We start from the raw sequence: 18,384 nt of genomic DNA, 5'->3' as shown, positions 1-18,384 counted from the left end.
CTACTCTTCGTTTCGGTGTGTGAGGGCTTCTCATTGTGGTGGCTTCTCTTGTCGCGGAGCACGGGCTTTAGGCGCGCAGGCTTCAGTAGTTGTGACACGCGGGCTCAGTAGTTGTGGCATGCAGGCTCAGTAGTTATGGTGCATGGGCTTAGTTGCTCCGAGGCATGTGGGATCTTCCTGGACCAGGGCTCAAACCCGTGTCCCCTGCATTAGCACCACTTCCCCTGCACTGCGCCACCAGGGAAGCCCTAAAGGTATATGTATTTTAAAATATGGTAGTTATTACCATATTGGTCTACATAAAAATAGTAGACCAATTTATAGTAGATTTATTTATACATTTATATTCTCTCAACAAAGTATGAAAGTGCTTCTTCATAATATAATTGGAACAAAACTTTTGATCTTTGTAAATCTAATAGGTGAAAAATGGATCTCATAGTTTAAATTTGCCTTTTTATTATATTAAATAAAGCAAGCAATTTTCTCATGTTTTATGACCCCTTTTGTAGTTTTCTTGTGAAGTGATCATTCATATACTTGGCCCTTTACTGCTGGTGGTCTTTTACTTGCTTTATATGTTAAGTAAGTAGTTTGGTCTGTGATATTTCTTGTAAATAATTTTTTCCCAGTTTATCTTTTTATTACTTAATTTTGTTTTGTTGGTCATATGCAAATGTTTTATTTTTATGTACTCTACTTTATAAATCTTTCATGGTTCTGGGTTTTTTGGCATACTTAAAAAGGCCCTTACAGTCCAAGATTATTTTTAAAATTCTCTGTTTTGCAATACTCTGTTATGATTTCTTTGCTTTTTCTTCTTTTTTAATGTTTAATTTTTTTATTCATCTGGACTTAGTTTTGGTAGAAGGAATGTGGTAGGGACCCAACCTGTATTTTTCCAGATTATCTACTCAGTTGTTAAACATCATTTATTGAATTATCTATTCTTCTGCTCATTGATACTTAACGTTCAGCGCCATTGTTATTTACCAAATTATGCATTTTGGTCACTTTCAGACTGTGCTCTAGGTTTATTGATCTGCATTTATGTGTTAATACTACATAGTTTTAATTCAGCTTTATATGTTTTGGTCTCTTACAAAGCAAGTCCTCCTTCATTACTCTTTTTTTTTTTTTCCAGGATGTTCCTGGCTTTTCAAAAGCAACAGTTTCTTAATCTGTAAAACGATAATAATGTCTACCTCACAGTATTTGCTATCATTCATGTAAAGCATTTACTTTGTTTGCTATTGATTAAATACTCAAGTTATTGTTTGTGTTCTTGTTACATTAATGCAAAAAAATAAATAAGCTTTTTAAGGTACTTTTGTATAGGTCATCTGTTTAACTTTCATATTTTGGTTCTGATCACTTTTCTTCAAAGGGCCTAACCATATGCCTATGCAGGGACCTGGGCCCAATCAACTCAATATGACAAACAGTTCCATGAATATGCCTTCAAGTAGCCACGGGTCCATGGGAGGTTACAGCCATTCCGTGCCATCGTCCCAGAGCATGCCGGTACAGAACCAGATGACCATGAGTCAAGGGCAGCCAATGGGAAACTATGGCCCCAGACCAAATATGAATATTCAACCAAACCAAGGTAAGTAAGCTTTATAAAATTCTTGACTAGGATGCTCCATTAGCCTTCGAAAATCGAACAGTTTTTTCAAAATGTTAGCTGATTTGCAAAATTACAAGTTTGAAGTGAGGAACAATAATACCCATAGAAAAGGAACATCAAGTTCGAAACCAACTTAAAATAATTTTTTCCTTTTACATTTAGAAATTAAAATGCTCAATTTAGCTTTTTAAGCTTATTTATTTTTATGTCTTTGGACAGTTTGAGATTTTATATTTTTGGATTTTTAAGCTAATCAATGAATAACCAAACATTTGGTTAGAGCTAGAAAACTGAGAAAATACAATTTTATCTTTGTAAGTACACTCCTTAAAAAACATCTGTGGTTCATTTTACTTGTGAAGAATATATTAATTTCTATGAATTTCCCTTGATTTAATATTTTCTGATGCTGTGTTTCAGCATTAAAGGTAATTTTAACATAATTTGTTATTAGAATGTTCAGTGGAGGTGCTGCTGTATTCTTATATTCTTAGAGTGGTGTGAAGTCTATTAAAGTTTATTACCAGCCTCAGAGAATGAAATTGTTATCATGTTTCTCTTTTAAGTATTCTTGTGAATAATAACTAAAAACCAGTAAGTGGCGCTCTGTTCTGCTAATTGCCTGGGAAAACATTTGGCCTGTTGCCAGCCTAAAGCTATTTCAGTTACTAAATGCAGTGAGGTTAAGAGTCTAAGATAGAATTAAATGTATTTGCAATAAAATTTTCTAGATTTTGCTTATGAAAAACACATCACCAGAGTACACCCAGAAAAAGGAAGTTAATCTGTTGATCATGATTTTTGATGAAATAATATATTGTAATTTTAAAATATTAATAAAGATATTTTCTGTAATTTAGATAAAATACACCGGAAACAAAGGGAGATAATAGAACAAATTGTCAATGGATGCAGCTTCACAAAACTGGCACTTGCTCCATTTTTCCCCGCAAAAGTTGTTCAGTGCCCATGGTGGAGTATTTTTTTTTTTTTATTCTATCAATTAAAGGTTCAAAACAACAGCAAGATCCAGTCAGTGCTAGATCAGAAGGGGGTTCAGATGTTTCTCTGTACAGTTTGGTTACCAGGAAAAAGCAGAAAAATTGATAGTGATTCTTTACAGCAACCACCGTAGTTATGGTACACTTCTTAGAAACTACAGTTAAGGAAAGGTAGGATGTGCGCAAAAATGATGTTGCTGCAGCATGATTTGATATGACATTATAAGATCTGAAGAAGAAAAAATAATGCATGCAGCAGTGTGTATGTAGAAAATAGTTAACTGTTTTTGGAGAAAGGACTTGAAGTGTTTATAGGAATTTTTTGTTCAAAACATAGGGACCAACTAGTCTTTCTATTTTTTTTAACTAAAATTATTTTTCTTTTATTGAGTTATAATTAACATACAATATTAGTTTCAGGTGTACAACATCATGATTCGATATTTTCACACATTATGAAATGATCACCACGATAAGTCTAGTTACCAACTGTCATTGAACAAAATTGTTAAATATTATTGACTGTATTCCCTATGTGAAAAATTAAAAAAAAAACATATTAATACAAAGGCTAATATAATAAAAACATGTAGACCTACCACACAAAACATATCATTTCAAAAAGCTGCTCAAAAAGTTGGCCCTATTAAATTTACTGATTATATATTACTATGTTCATGGTCATTATACAAATTTCAAGTTACTATTTTTTTAGCTTTAAAAGAAAAATGAGTTTAGATGACAGTGGCATTGTAATTGGTGCCTACTTTTAGTTGTAGTTTTATTTATTTTTTTTAGTTGTGGTTTTATACATATCTGTGAATTGAGAAAACTGAAATATTTTTTAATTCAGCATTTAGGTTTATTATTTTAGCAGAATATTTCCCTCTAAGTTTTCTTATGAGGACTACTGCTTTTAGGTGAAAGGTTTAACAAGTTTTTAATGTTAATTTCTTTCTTAAATTGCTAGGAAAATATTGTAAATAGTCAATCCAACAAACTTTCCATGTTATTCTCACTGTTATCCAGATAAAGTTCAGTGACCATCACTTTGAACTTTAGGAGTAAGACCTGTGTTCAGAGTGAATCACTGTCTTCTTACGTATTGGATCTACTCACTCATGGAGAGAGAGCGTAAGCTCCACTGGAATTCAGAAAGCTCCAGAAAGGGAGAAGTTTGCCTCTTTTGTTCACACTGTTTTGTTCTGGTGCCTAGAACAAAACCTGAGGGTAGGCATACAAATCTGTCTCTTCAGTGAATAGGAACTGAAACCAGATGTTATATGATAACCCGGAAAGACAGAGTTAGTGCCTTAAAGATGTTTCTTTAAAAGTCAAATTGGAATAGTAAGGCTTTCTGGACCAACAGATAGCATTTGGTAGAATCAGCAGTTTTCATTCCCAGGCATTAGTGATTATCGCTTTCCACATTTAACATCATTTTACTTACTTATTCCATATTCAAATATAAGGATTTTCACAAAGTGTTATATTTGTGTTAAAGCATGTATTTCACAAGTTCCGGGTATGGTATATAATTCTTCAGACTTGGATCCAAGTCTTGGCCCCATAGATTACCGTGTGTGGGATCTTTGACTCACTCACTCAATTTCTTTAAGTAAGATTAAGTGAGATCATAGCATTTAAAAATCCTAATTCGGTTATAAAGCAGAAACTAACACACCATTGTAAAGCAATTATACCCCAATAAAGATGTTAAAAAAAAAAAAAATCCTAATTCGGTAATTGTATTGTTTACATAAAATCAGTTAGAATAAACAAGGTAGTTTTTTTTTTTGTAATAAAAACTCAAGATCAGTTTATTGGCTATTGTCTTTTTTAACCATAAGATCTAATTTATTTCTGGCTTTAATTTTGTTTGAGTAGTATTAAGAAAGTTTTGATTCATTTAGCTAATAAGTTGCAAGTGATAATGATCTGATCTAGAGGCTTGGCATTAGAGTAGTGGGAAATTTTTCTTTCAGTACCTTTATTATTGTAAATATGAAGGGCAAAAAGTATGTATTACCATAGCCAGGATTGTTATATTTACTCTTATTATACAGTGGTTTATTATCTGATCAGAGCTGTACACATCTTTGGGTTAGTAGCTACTGTTATTATCCTCATTCCGTGCATGAGGAAACACATCCTTTGGAAATACAGGCAGGCCTGCTGTTGCAAAGTTCTGATATGCATGAACTTCTGTTACCACAATTTAGTTAAATAACACCTGTTGTCGAACAACATGGTTCAGAGTTCACTTACCATGGTGTATTAACTGTGAGGAGTTGCATAAAGCACAAACTTGGCTGCTGTCTCCTCAGTCCACAAATCACTGTATTTATGATTGTCATGATCGATGAGCATTCACGTCACTTTCAGATTCTGTCAGTGATTGATCACTGTGCATCCATCAGTTATGCACATAACAGCAAAGCATGGAGTTGTGTTGCTTCCTTGGCTCCCAGAGATACATGTTATTTTATAAAAATAGATAATTCAAAGAGGGCCTTGGCCAGCAAAGGTAAAAGTCTAACAAAGAAATGAAAAGTAATACTGCGGGAAATAAATCCAAGTCCTTTGTAAGTAGAATTAGAGAAGGAATTGCTGACCTTGGGAATGTTGACACTGCTGCCATTTGAGAGACTCTAGATCTGCATTGCAGGTCCTCAGTGAAGGTGAACTTGCTGATGTAAATGAGGAAACTGGCTGTGATGAAAGAACGAAGATGTCCCAGAGAAAGCGAGACTAGCAAAATATTTTGTATTAAGGAAAGTCTTGGAGACATTTCATAACATTGAAAGCGCAAAGGATAAAACGTTGGAAGTTGATCTGCACTCTTTTTTAAAAATTTATTTATTTTTGGCTGCATTGGGTCTTCGTTGCTGCACGCGGGCTTTTTCTAGTTGCAGCGGGCAGGGACTACTCTTCGTTGTGGTGCACAGGCTTCTCATTGTGGTGGCTTCTCTGGTTATGGAGCACAGGCTCTAGGCACGTGGCCTTCAGTAGTTGCAGCACGTGGGCTCAGTAGTTGTGACTCACAGGCTCTAGTCGCAGGCTCAGTAGTTGTGGTGCATGGGCTTAGATGTTCTGCAGCATGTGGGATCTTCCGGGACCAGGGATCGAACCCTTGTCCCCTGCATTGGCAGGTGGGTTCTGAACTACTGCGCCACCAGGGAAGCCCTGGAAGTTGGTCTATACTTAAAAAGGAATATGCCAATTTGCCAAGCTATAGAAAAGATGCTAACTCCGAATCATCAGTTACATCATGACAGTTTGGAGCTAGCATCTTTTTGAACTAAAGATGGGAAGATACTAAATCATGTTTGTATACTGATAGGAATGATCCATTGGAGAGAGGGGAATTGATGCTGCAAGAGAGTGAGGAAAGGAACAATTGCAGGAGCAATGTATTTGAGCTGCTGGGAGGAGTTTGAGGTCAAAGTCCCCAAGACTTCTGTCACCTCAGAGCCTAGCCCACTGCAGAGTTACCGGGAACAGTCCCCAAGGTTGGCTTCATATCTAACACCAGTTACAAGTCTAGGGTTCCCAAAACTACTCTCAAGTTCAGTGATTTGCTGGAAAGGCTCACAGAACTCACTAAAAGTTGTTATACTTAGAGTTATGATTTATTACAGTGAAAGGATACAGATTAACGTCAGCCAGGGGAAGAATCCAGAAGACGTATGAATGCAGAGTTTCTTTCCTCATGCAGTCAGGATGCTTTGCTCTCCTGGTCCAGCGTGTGACACACAGAGTATTGGTAACCAGGGGAATTCACCCGAACCTCCATCAATGTTCAGAGTTTATATTGGGGCTCCATTATGTAGATCTGATTGATTGATTGATTGATTGATTGCTCACGGTGTCTATCTCAGTCTCCAGTCTCTGGTCCCTCTGGGCATGATTCAAAGCTCCCGCCAACCAGGTTCAGGAGCTTTAGGAATCCTCAGTTTAATAAATTTAGTAAATCTTCAACATAAAAAAGCACTGTGATATTATACTGAATTTCAAGAACAACATAGAATATCTACAAATGAAAGAATTATTTCAAACATTTTATTCCATAGAAATATCATGTGTACCTCCATAGTGGATTTGAGTGAGTGAGAACTGTGCATATGCTCATCTTTCTTCACTGTAAAAATTGGTAAATTGGGCTTCCCTGGTGGCGCAGTGGTTGAGAGTCTGCCTGCCGATGCAGGGGATGTGGGTTCGTGCCCCGGTCCGGGAAGATCCCACATGCCCTGGAGCGGCTGGACCCGTGAGCCATGGCCACTGAGCCTGCGCGTCCGGAGCCTGTGCTCCACAACTAGAGAGGCCACAACAGTGAGAGGCCCGTGTACGGAGGAAAAAAAAAAAATTGGTAAATCAACATTGGTAATATTGCAAGTTTCTTTTTGTTACAGTTTAGGTATACACAACCATTACATTGTAGTTCAGACTAGATGCTTTGTTTAAACATTTGATCATTATTCCTATATTGGATGGGTTTTTCAAGATTGTAATCTTTCCCCCACTGATGACATTTTTCTGGTTATAAAATATTTAATATGAAAAATTTGGAAAAGAAGGAAAAGCATAGAGCATAAAATAAAATCACCTATATAATCTTGCACTATAAGTTTTAAATTACTCCACAGACAGGGTACAGTCCACTTATGGATAGTAAGTAACCTGTACTTAGGCTCTTTGTAGCAACAGTTTGAGTACCTGTAATTACATAATTATTTGTAAATATCTGTTTAATTATTTTTCCCTAGACTCTTTAAGTTCTATGAATTCAGGAACTGTGTCATGTTTTTGTTCACTATTTTATCCTATTTGTTAACTGATAGATTAGCTAGATTTCCTGCTGCTGTAACAAATTAGAAAACTAGCATCCTTGTCTGTTGTATTGTCATCCATTGGCTGTCATTCCATGAATGAACCAAAGAAGGAACCTGTCAGGTACTGTCAGAGAAAACAGATGATTGTCAGTTATACCAAAACCTTTCAGGTTTGGGAGACAGAATCCAGATGAATTTCTATTCAACAGATTATAAACTTAGTTTCATTATGACTCATTTTTTATTTTGAAATAATTGTAGGTTTACAGGAAGTTGCAGAGGTAATATAGAGAGATCCTGTGTATCCTCCTTTCAATCATCTTTAAGCCCTGGCAACCACTGTTGCTCTTCTCTCCATTTCTATTATTTTGTCATTTTCAGAATGCTACATAAATGGTATCATGCAGTGTGCAGCCTTTTGAGATTGGCTTTTTTTACTCAGCATGATTAATATTTATTCAACTTGTTGCATGTATCAGTTGTTCATTCCTTTTTGTTGCGGAGTAGTATTCCATGTTATGGCTGTACCACAGTTTGTTTAACCATTCATCTGTTGAGGGACATTTCAGTTTCTAGTTTTTGGCTTTTACAAATAAAGATGCTCTGAACAGTCGTGTACATGATAATGTTTTTGTTTGGACATTAGTTTTCATTTTTCTGGCATAAATAACCAGGAGTGCTATTGCTGGGTCATATGATAAGTTATATATTCAGTTTTTTTAGAAACTGCCGAAGTGATCACCAAAGTAACTACCATTTTACCATCCCACCAGCAATGTGTGAGAGATCTGCTTTTTCCAAGTCCTTGCCAGCATTTGGTATTGTCAGTTTTTTTCTTTTTTATCTTAGCTGTTCTAAAAATGTGTAGTAGACTACATCTCATTGTGGTCCTAATTTGCATCTCCCCAATGGCTACTGTTACTGGACATCTTTTCATGTGCTTATTTGCCATCTCTATATCCTCTTCAGTGAAATGTCTCTTCATGTCTTTTGCCCGTTTTCTAGTTGAATTATTTTTTAACTATCTGTCCATCCATCTACTCATCCATTAATAGCATCTTTTTCAGAATGCATTTCAGGGTAACTTGCAGATGTTAGTACACTTTACCCATGAATACTTTAGTCTGCATATCATTAGAGCTCAACGTTTAAAATTTTTTCTTTTTTCTTTTAATAGTTTTTTCTTTAGGTAATATTTACATGCAATGAAGTGCACCAATCTTAAGTGTATCATTCACTGGGTTTTGATGTATTTGTAACATTTACTCCTTGGGATTCATTTTATAGCTAACATCCTAGGTGCCCTTATGGGATGCAGTTCTAATCCAGTTTAACCATTTTGCATGAACTATAATCTGGTTGCTTTTATGGTAAAAGGGGACAATTGGTTACTTTTTTTCCATTACACCTCTGTCTCAACGTGTGATCCTAAGACTACCGGGATCAGAATCATCTAGGGTAGTTGTTAAAACAAGATTTGTCTGCTCCACCCCATACCTGCTAAATCAGAGTCTCTGGGGGTAAATTTTAGAAATTACGTTTTACAAACATTCCAAGTTCATACTTACTTACAGTCCATTCCCTCAGAAGTTTTTTCTAGGCAGGATCATTTCTTCTGTACCTGATGGTTCATAACTTTTCAGCTTTCATGCTAAGTGACACAAAGCTATATGTTCTAATATAGCCCATCTCCATGGCTTTCTACTTGGACAAGATAGGACCTTACTTTCACAACAGATTGTCACTTGTGTCCCATAAATCTAGAGCTTCTGGAATGCCTTTCATTCTACAATAGATGTTTAACAGTGACTTTGTTTTCGAATTAATATTGTATAGTATAGTTGAAACTATTAAGAGAAGTTGGCTAAGAGATTGCCTAGCTTTTTACTTTGCTGGATTTATTAAGCCACAACACATCCCTTTTCCAATTTTCAATCACCAGAAAACTGAATACATAATCTAATTCTCAGACTAGTTTGTAGAGATGCCTGTGATTTAGAATTATGCCCTTGAGAATCCAGGACTTCTTAACTCAGCACTATTGACATTTTGAGCTGCATAATTCTTTGTTGTTGGGGCCTGTCCTGTGCATTGTGAGATATTTAGCAGTATTTCTGTCCTGTACCCACTAGGTGACAGTAGCAACCCCCCACACCAGTTGCGACGACCAAAAATGGCTCCAAACTTTACTGAATGTACCCTGGAGACAAAATCACCCACAATTGAAAACCACAGCCTTAAGAAATAATTACTGTAAGGAAGTACATGTAAGGATTGTCTGTGCTACTGAAGAAACTAACAATAACAGAAGTTATTGATTGATACTATTATGTTTCAGTACTTTTTAATACTTTCATGAGATTTCTCTAAAAACTTCATGTTATAAAAAGTTTGTATCTCTTAATGAACTGTTCTTTTTACTAGATAAAATCTATCATGGTTCTATTTCTTCATTGGTTTCTAGGAAATTCAGCTAAGTTTGTACTAGTTAACAGTGACTTTACTAAGCTGCTGGGATTTTCTTAGTTACTTGGCTCATGTTCTTTTATCCTTGGTGTTATATCTAAATGTCTTATTATGAACTGCTTGAAACTCTTGATGAGGACAGATGTACGTTTTTGGTAAGTAAAGAATCCTGTTCGCTTTAAGTGGCTATTTAATAGGTGGGTGAGCTAATTGAATTTACTGGAATACAGGGATTTTTTTTCTGGCAAATAAACCATTAGTAATACATTCAAATGAGAGCTGTAAGTGGTTTAGTTTGAGACTGAATGGTTAAGGAACAAGTAGTAAAATGTGAGCAGTAGATGATGAAACATGAACAAGAAAATAGGCTTGGAGTAGGTATTATCTACGCGGTTTCGTGGTCACTATAACAGAGATAATAGATGAAGTGAAGAAACTTCTTGTATTCTAGGATTTTATTATTAGAGTGATGATGTTACATAGAACTGTTTTCCTGGGAGATATTACATGGGAGAAGTATGATTTGACTTCGAAGAAGAGGTACACATAATGGTTAAGAGCATGGCTTTAGAGTTCTCACCACCATTTCCTAGCTATGCAACTTTAGGTAAGGTTCTTAATGCTTGTATGCCTTAAGTTTTCTTACTTGTAAAATGAAGTTGATAACAATACTACATGTTTCATAGGGTTCGAGGAGGATAAATAATAGACATAAAGCTCTTAGCTTGGGCTTCCCTGGTGGCACAGTGGTTAAGAATCCGCCTGCCAACGCAGGGGACATGGGTTCGAGCCCTGGTCCGGGAAAATCCCACATGCTGCGTAGCAACTAAGCCCATGCGCCACAACTACTGAGCCCATGTGCCATAACTACTGAAGCCTGCAACAAGAAAAAAAAAGCTCGTAGCTTAATGCCTGGCCCATAATAAGTGCTCATTAACTGTTAGCTGTCATTTTTAACCTTTACTTAAAATAATTCATAGATTAATGGTATGATTTACAGAGTTTTAGTGTATTGGTTTGCATCTCAAGATATGAATATATATGCATGTATGTATATATTATATGTATATAGAATTTTAAAAATTATATAGTTCTAAATTCTTCACAGATTATTTGAAGCTTATTTTTTTTAATTAATTTATTTTAGTTCAGTTTTGGCTGCTTTGGGTCTCTGTTGCTGTGCAAAGCTTATTGTTATCTTTTTGAACAAGTAACTTGAGACAAAACTAAGTATTAACTGTCTCATTGGAGCAAAGAATTCCAATAATGTAAAATACGGTGATTTGGGAATATTTTACATCTGTTTAAGATATAGGACATTGTTTCCATAGAATATCTGTTAGGGTGTGAAACTCAAAATGGAAAGAAATAATGTGGTGATGTACATTTGTTACATGTCCTTTTAAAACACTTTTACAAAAGCATATTATAATTAAGACATTAGTAGGATCTTTGTATCACACTTTCTAGTTCATCTTAGCATCAGAATGATTTATGTAAAAGATAAAGAGTAACCTTTAAGCATACAGTAATGTGTGAGGTCACTATTTGTAGAAAATGATTTTAATAGACTTATTATCTTCACTTTGTAGCACAAATTTTTAGAACTTATTTTGGGGGTAACCTTTTGAGATTTAGCTATCTCATTTCCATTAGTATCTCAAGAGATAACATACATTTATTTGCCAGTGTAGCATATTTCATTATCATAAGAAAAATAATATGCTTCCTAAACAATCAGAATTGAAGTCTAAATTTTTTTTAATGGATAAGGCTTCAAGGGAAAAGATGAAAAGTACCATGTTTTAGCAGTGCTCTCCTCCTCCATTCTCTGCCGTTTTAGGCTTGATCTTGAATGATGTCAGGGATCCTTAGAGGGAGAGAAGTGACAGAGAATAAAAGAAGGGTGGTAATTGAGCTCTTTGGGATTGGAAGTGCTGACAGTCCCCAAAGATAAAGCACAAGTGGCATGGTCTTTTCTATCTAGGGCTTAAACTAGAATTACTTTTCTCCTTTACAGCAGAGCTTGGAATTTTGTTGTTATTGTATCCTTTGGGATTTTCCCCCAGCTATTGTGTTTTTGCTTTCTTTCTCCTTTATTTTTAATTTTGCTTCCAGTGCATATTATATGCTTTAATTTTATAGTTATCTTCTGTTAAGACAAGAGGTCTTTAATCAGTGATGGAGAAGAAAGACAAGGCAAAACCTTCATTTACTAAAAATGAATTCTATAAATGGCCAGTCATGCTGCCTACTATATTATGAATGCTAGTATTCAGTACTTTATTATATACAAAATACATTTTAAAAATTGTAACCTCAGTTAAAGTAGTTAGTGTTTTGGAACTTTTTAAATTGCATAATTTGTTTCTGAACTACTAAGTTTGCTATAGCTTCAGTAGAGGCAGTGAAGAACAGTAGAATAAATGTGCTTTTGAAGTCAAACTTGAGTTATGCCTGATTCCCAGTTGATATCTATTAGCTTATATGATCTTGATCTTTGGATTCTTTGGCTAAAAACTTGACAATTAGTATCCTTACCTTTGGTAGTTGTTAGTGATTTACATTAAATAAATGTGAAAGCATGTCTGGTAGTGTTAAGTGCATTCTGTATCAAGTTCTCTTCCCCTCCACTCTCCACTGAGCCACCTTATCCCTACTATTAGGAGTTTATTGTTGAAAAACAAAGTCCCAGAGTAAACTTTGAAAGGTTTATATTTATGACAAAATTAGAAGGAAAAAGGAATTTGAAAAGAAGTAGAAGAACAGAAGAAGGCAAGTAGGAGAAAAAGAGTTAGCTCTGATAAAATACTTCTTTAGATAACCAGTTCTTCAAACTGGAAGAGTGAGTTCTTTCTGCTTACATTGTTGCTGCTATTGTAGGTCAGCAACATATTTAAAGAGGTGGGCATGTTTTGTTTTGAATTTTTATATAAATAATGAGCTTTTGGCTCATCTGGGCAGTTTTGCCTGTAAAAGTTTTCTAGTTCTTTGCCTTTTGTACTTTCTTCTTAAATTTTCCCCAAGTCAGTAAAGGCGGGGAGTATGTAGCTCTTTAGGCAGTAGACTGGGGGATGACTCATACATACTTCTCAGATAGTAATGGTTATAATGGTAGAATGATGAGCTCCCCATACCATAACTTAGCCTGGGGAACCTCTGAAGAGCTGCTTACATGTTTACATGACAACACAGAACTTTATGGCCATTGTTCATTATATCATGTGATATATTTTTACTGTTGCCAATGTGACACTATAGCAGTGGTCGTTGGGCTACCTCGATATTACTCACTTTGGAAACCGCATAGTTCTGATTTCTAAGTCTATGGCTTATTGTAGTTCTCTGCCTAGGTGTTTTTGATTGTGTATGTGTGTGTTAGAGCTTATTAAGAAGCATTGTATAGTCTTGATTTCAGGAAGACCTTTTTAGTTTATATATCTTAAAGTTGGAAAAAGGAAAGAAGACCCTTAGATTTTTGTTTTAAAATTGTTTATGAAATTCCACCAATATAAGGAGTATATTCATAAATGTGTTTGTAGTTTCCCTGTCTACCATTATATAATGACTGGGCATTGAAAAAGGAAAAAAAAAATGGATACACTGAAATTAGATTTCTTTCCGTTAGTTCGACTACTGATTTGCTGTGTGATTTTGTGGTTTACTTTGTTTTGGCATATGTTCTTATGTAGCATAAGGATTCTATCTTTCCTAGAAAGATTGCATAGATAAATACTATATAGTACATAATAAAAAAATATATACATTCAGGATGTTTATATATTGTATCCACTCTTTTTTTAGAAATTGTTACAGTTTTCCTCCAGTGGAATTCAAATCAGCTACCATGGATTACTTGTTTTCCCTTGTTTGCAGATTATTTTAGGCGTGTGAACTGTAGTTCAAAGATTTGTTTTTATTACTTGAAGTCAGTTTATCTTGCAATAAATTATATAGTTTAGGGATTATATGATAAAAGATTTTTGTATTTCTCTTAAGATGTTAAAATTATATGCAAAAAATTACGTGCATATGTTTTGTCTGTTTTCAGGTCCAATGATGCACCAGCAGCCTCCTTCTCAACAGTACAATATGCCGCAGGGAGGTGGGCAGCATTACCAAGGCCAGCAGCCACCTATGGGAATGATGAGTCAAGTTAACCAGGGCAATCATATGATGGCACAGAGACAGATTCCTCCCTATAGACCACCACAACAGGGTACGATTCCATTTGGAAAATTTTTAACAGTAGTCGAAAGGCTTTAAATTTTAATGAACTTTTCATACAGGCAAAGTCAGAGCTTTTTGTTTCTTGATTTTTAAAAATCATATTTTATTATTTTTCTTACAAGGTAGTGGGTATAGTAGGTACAGAGGGTCACAGAAAGTGGATATGAACTTCCTGGTTTATAGCTTTTATTTATTCTTTTATGGGAAAAGTTTACGTCAAAATTTTATATCGAAAGCTTACTAATTTACAGCAGAAAATACTGTTTTATTTTTGAGAAGTTACTAAATTTGAGAAGTTACTAAATATATGATCAGAAACAAACCCTAATTTATTTCAAACTGCTCTAATATCAAAATAAAAAGGAAATTAATTTTCTTCCAGTTTGAATCTCTTAGGAAGTTAATGTTTGTTTTTTTGAGTTGGTATTGTTTGATATTGCATGTATGGTCTTAACATTAATTTTTGTGAAATGTGGTGTGTGGTGTTGCTGTGTGTTTATGTATGTGTGTGTATACGAATAGTCAAAAGTATCTGAAATGCCCCAAAGCATGGGAGGGGAATCTACAGAAATCATCTCTCATAACACCAGATTAGACGGAAAGCCTTTGAATGACCTGGAGAACAAATTATTTACATCTTGACTGGTTGTGGTTTTTCAGGCCCACCACAGCAGTACTCAGGCCAGGAAGACTATTATGGGGACCAGTACAGTCATGGTGGACAAGGTCCTCCAGAAGGCATGAACCAGCAATATTACCCTGATGGTAATCTCTCCTAATGTTAACTTTCCCATTTTCTATCCCTGCCCAGTATTAATGTGGGTAGCTACTCAAAACATTCTAATCAGAATGAAGAAACTAACAATGTGTTTCTTCCAAATTTAGAAACACTGCAGTAATCTAAAGCATCAATGGTAGCATTCGTTTATAATCTATTTTAAAGTATATTTTGTTTGGTTATTCCATATTAGTACCATCAGGAATCATGTTCTGTCATTGGAATCCTTTCTTATATAAAAGAGGATCCTTTTATATTTGGAATTGTTCATTTGAACCAAAGCAAGTGTTACTGATTTACTTTTTTAAATAAAAGCTTTTTTGAGGTAATTCATATACCGTAAAGTTCACCCACTGGTTTACTTTTATGCATTGTATAAATACGAAGAGAATATAGTTTTGAGTATTCTTCCAAATTTCATCATGTTCGTTAATGTTGCATATGTCTCAAAGAACAGAACTATGTTTATATACATTAGCATTTGCACTTGAGAAAGATTTTAGAGACTGAATCATATCCATAATATAGCTGTTTATATATATATATAGTTAGTAGAATAGAAAGGCATTTGGAAACCAGATTTTAACTTTAGTTACTTAGTTTAATGGTATGTTTATTTTTTAGTGGGAAAGTGGCTTGTGAAAAAGTGGTCAGTAAAAGATGTACTGTGCTTAGTAGTAACACAAGCACACAAGCAGGCTTTCATCATACAGTTCTTTGTTTTCCTGTATGTTTGAAAACTTTATGATACAATGTTGAAGAAAAAATAATACAAACAAATAAAATTGATCATATAGAGGTGGTTAGATTTTTCTTGTTTGGAAGGACTTGCCAAAATCTTCATTTATATTAAGCTCCCTTGATGTATTTAAGGTAAACTGCTTAACAGAAAACTTGGGCAAACTAAGAACTTCAAGCTAAAGTGTTGGGACCATTTGACTAGAAGCTAATGTAAGCTAGCACGAAGATATAATTTGATGTATTTAAAAAATAATTTTGTCCACCACTTTTTATCAGTGTATAAAGCATAAGTGGTATAGGGATGTTGGTTTTTTCCTGCAAAGATTCTGCTTACACAAGCAGAACAAACACCTGTAGAATTTTGCACACAAAATCTCTGTTAGTGGCAGTGATATGTATGGATAATTCTGGTTAGAAGACAACATTGTTTTTTAATGTTTTACTTGCCCTGAATTATTTAGAATGTTGGTTTTTTTTTTCTTTTTCCTTTCACATGTAGACATTATATTAAGTTTTTTTTTAATGAAAAACTTTAGTTACATTTATAGACTATAGATATTTTAAAGAAATGAACTCTAGGTTGTTAAATATTATACATTAGGAAGTCTGCTGAAAATAAATGATTGTTTTGTTTTATTTTAAAAATACATTTTAAGTAATTGAGTTGAATTTAACACTGTTATTTTGGTCCTGAATATTTCCTGAAATGTGAAATTTGTATTGTTATAAATATGAACTTCAAAATAGAGATGTTATTTTTGTAAATAGCAGAACTTTAAGGTTGCTATAAATAATTCATTTTATTACATAATGGAATTTTAAAATTTCAGTGGTATCATTTTTGCATAGCTGTGTATTAGTATATTTGTCTGACATTTATATAGAGTATTCCATTTATAACAACAATTTTCTTAAACAGCATTGGATATTTTGTTATTATGTTTAGATACTATGTCAATAAATATGTAGATTAGGGGTTGGCAAACTTTTTTCTGTAAAGGGCCAGGAAATAAATATTTTCGTCTTTGCAAATCATGTGGTCGCAGTCTAAACTACTGAACTCTTGTGGTAGCATGAAAACAGCTATAGAATATATGAATGGATATGACTGTTCCAGTGAAACTTTCTTTACAAAAACAGGCCACTGGCTGTGTTTAGACTGCAGACCATAGTTTGCCAATCCATAATGTAGATATTTATGAGGTGGTTTGGGAACATTGGAATACTAGAGCAATGAGTATTACATTTATTCATAACTATATTCCTCCTTACTTAATTAGGTATTTTTCTAAAATTTAGTGTAGATTTTACCTAACTGAAAAGTTACTTCCTGCGATTTCTTTGAGCAGCTTAGTTAAAAGGACTAGAGTATTGATTTCATTAAAAGTCTGGTCATCTTGCAGGTGTAAATTTATCGTGCCTTAAAATTAAAGGTGTACTCTAGCACTTAACACAGTATTAATTTTATGAAGGTGTATGTTTATGATACTCTAGAAATATTTTCTAAAGGCTCCTAGAATGGCAGGATTAAGCAATATATTTTTGCATCTGAAAATACTTTGAGATACATATACTTTAAGCAAGTTAATAGAAAATGTGAAAAATTTGTTTCAGTTTCTTTTAGGGGAAAAAAACTTATGGAGCTCTTTTATATTTTGCATTGTTTTAGCATATGCCGTGGAATTGGCGACCAGCAGAACAGGTGTTTGACAAAATATAATTGCTTCCTTTGTTCGTTCTAATTTAATTCAAGTTATTTACATGTGAAAGTCCTAAATGCTTTCATTCTTTTTTTTTTAATTGAAGATAAAGTTTTTTTTTCCCTCCTTGATGAGGATTGTCAGAGTTAAGACTAAGTGTAATGTTTCTAAAACTGTTTTTTGCTTAAAAAAAATTTGCACGTTATCTCAATATGAAAACAATCACATTTGGTAAATATTTGGCTAATGCAATTGAAATTATTTTTTATGTATTTCCATTTCTTTTTCTTTTTTTCAATTTTATCTGAAAGTTTAAATATATTTAGGGTTTTCACTCAGTGGCCATTAACGTTTCTTCCTGTCTCTTGTCGAATTGATGTAGGTCATAATGATTACGGTTATCAGCAACCGTCGTATCCTGAACAAGGCTACGATAGGCCTTATGAGGATTCCTCACAACATTACTACGAAGGAGGTATCTATATACCTTCACACACATACACATATATATCCCCTTCTACAGGAACGAAAATTCTTGCATAAGGCAACTTCTACCCACGCAAAGCTCTCGTAGAATACTAGTTGCTGGCTGTCTTGAAAGTTGCAGGGAGCCTAGAACAATCAAAATAATTTCCTTACAAATATTTAAAATGTATAACCATGACTTGCCATTTCTAACAACAATAAAAAGACTAAAACATTTTAAAATAATTTTTTCCTCAGTGGAAATTTTCTATTTGAACATAAATCCATCAATCCAATTTTTTTTTCTTGTGTGTGTTTACATATGTATAATTTTACATATAAGTTTAGTGCCTTTAGGAAACAGCTTGCTGATCTTGTGTAGCTAGTGTGTGCTCTTGTAGCTGTCTTTAATTTTGTCTTTTTTATTTTATTTAGCATAGTCATGATCTTATGACTGTGATGTTCCAGTAAATGTAATGCTCGTATGGCAGAGACGCTGAAAATGCTGCAGTTCAACCTTGCACAATTGGCTTTAACTGCA

General features: G+C 34.3%; 1 protein-coding gene across 4 annotated transcripts in view; it reads left to right on the top strand.

Moving 5' to 3' along the window:
- SS18 (SS18 subunit of BAF chromatin remodeling complex) overlaps positions 1-18,384 on the top strand; it is a 75,420-nt gene that overhangs the window by 39,869 nt on the left and 17,167 nt on the right. The window contains exons 5-8 of one of the 4 annotated variants that reach the window (XM_060028823.1): positions 1,388-1,609; positions 13,981-14,148; positions 14,820-14,924; positions 17,761-17,853. In XM_060028823.1, the coding sequence (XP_059884806.1) occupies positions 1,388-1,609; positions 13,981-14,148; positions 14,820-14,924; positions 17,761-17,853 (588 nt within the window). The remainder of the gene's footprint in view (positions 1-1,387; positions 1,610-13,980; positions 14,149-14,819; positions 14,925-17,760; positions 17,854-18,384) is intronic. The other 3 variants (XM_060028824.1, XM_060028821.1, XM_060028822.1) reach the window with 3 other exon arrangements.

This window comes from Delphinus delphis, chromosome 13 (genome assembly GCF_949987515.2).
Source record: "Delphinus delphis chromosome 13, mDelDel1.2, whole genome shotgun sequence".
Taxonomy (NCBI): domain Eukaryota; kingdom Metazoa; phylum Chordata; class Mammalia; order Artiodactyla; family Delphinidae; genus Delphinus; species Delphinus delphis.
Note: the sequence above shows the minus strand (reverse complement) of the source record. Positions and strands in the feature narration are given on the sequence as shown.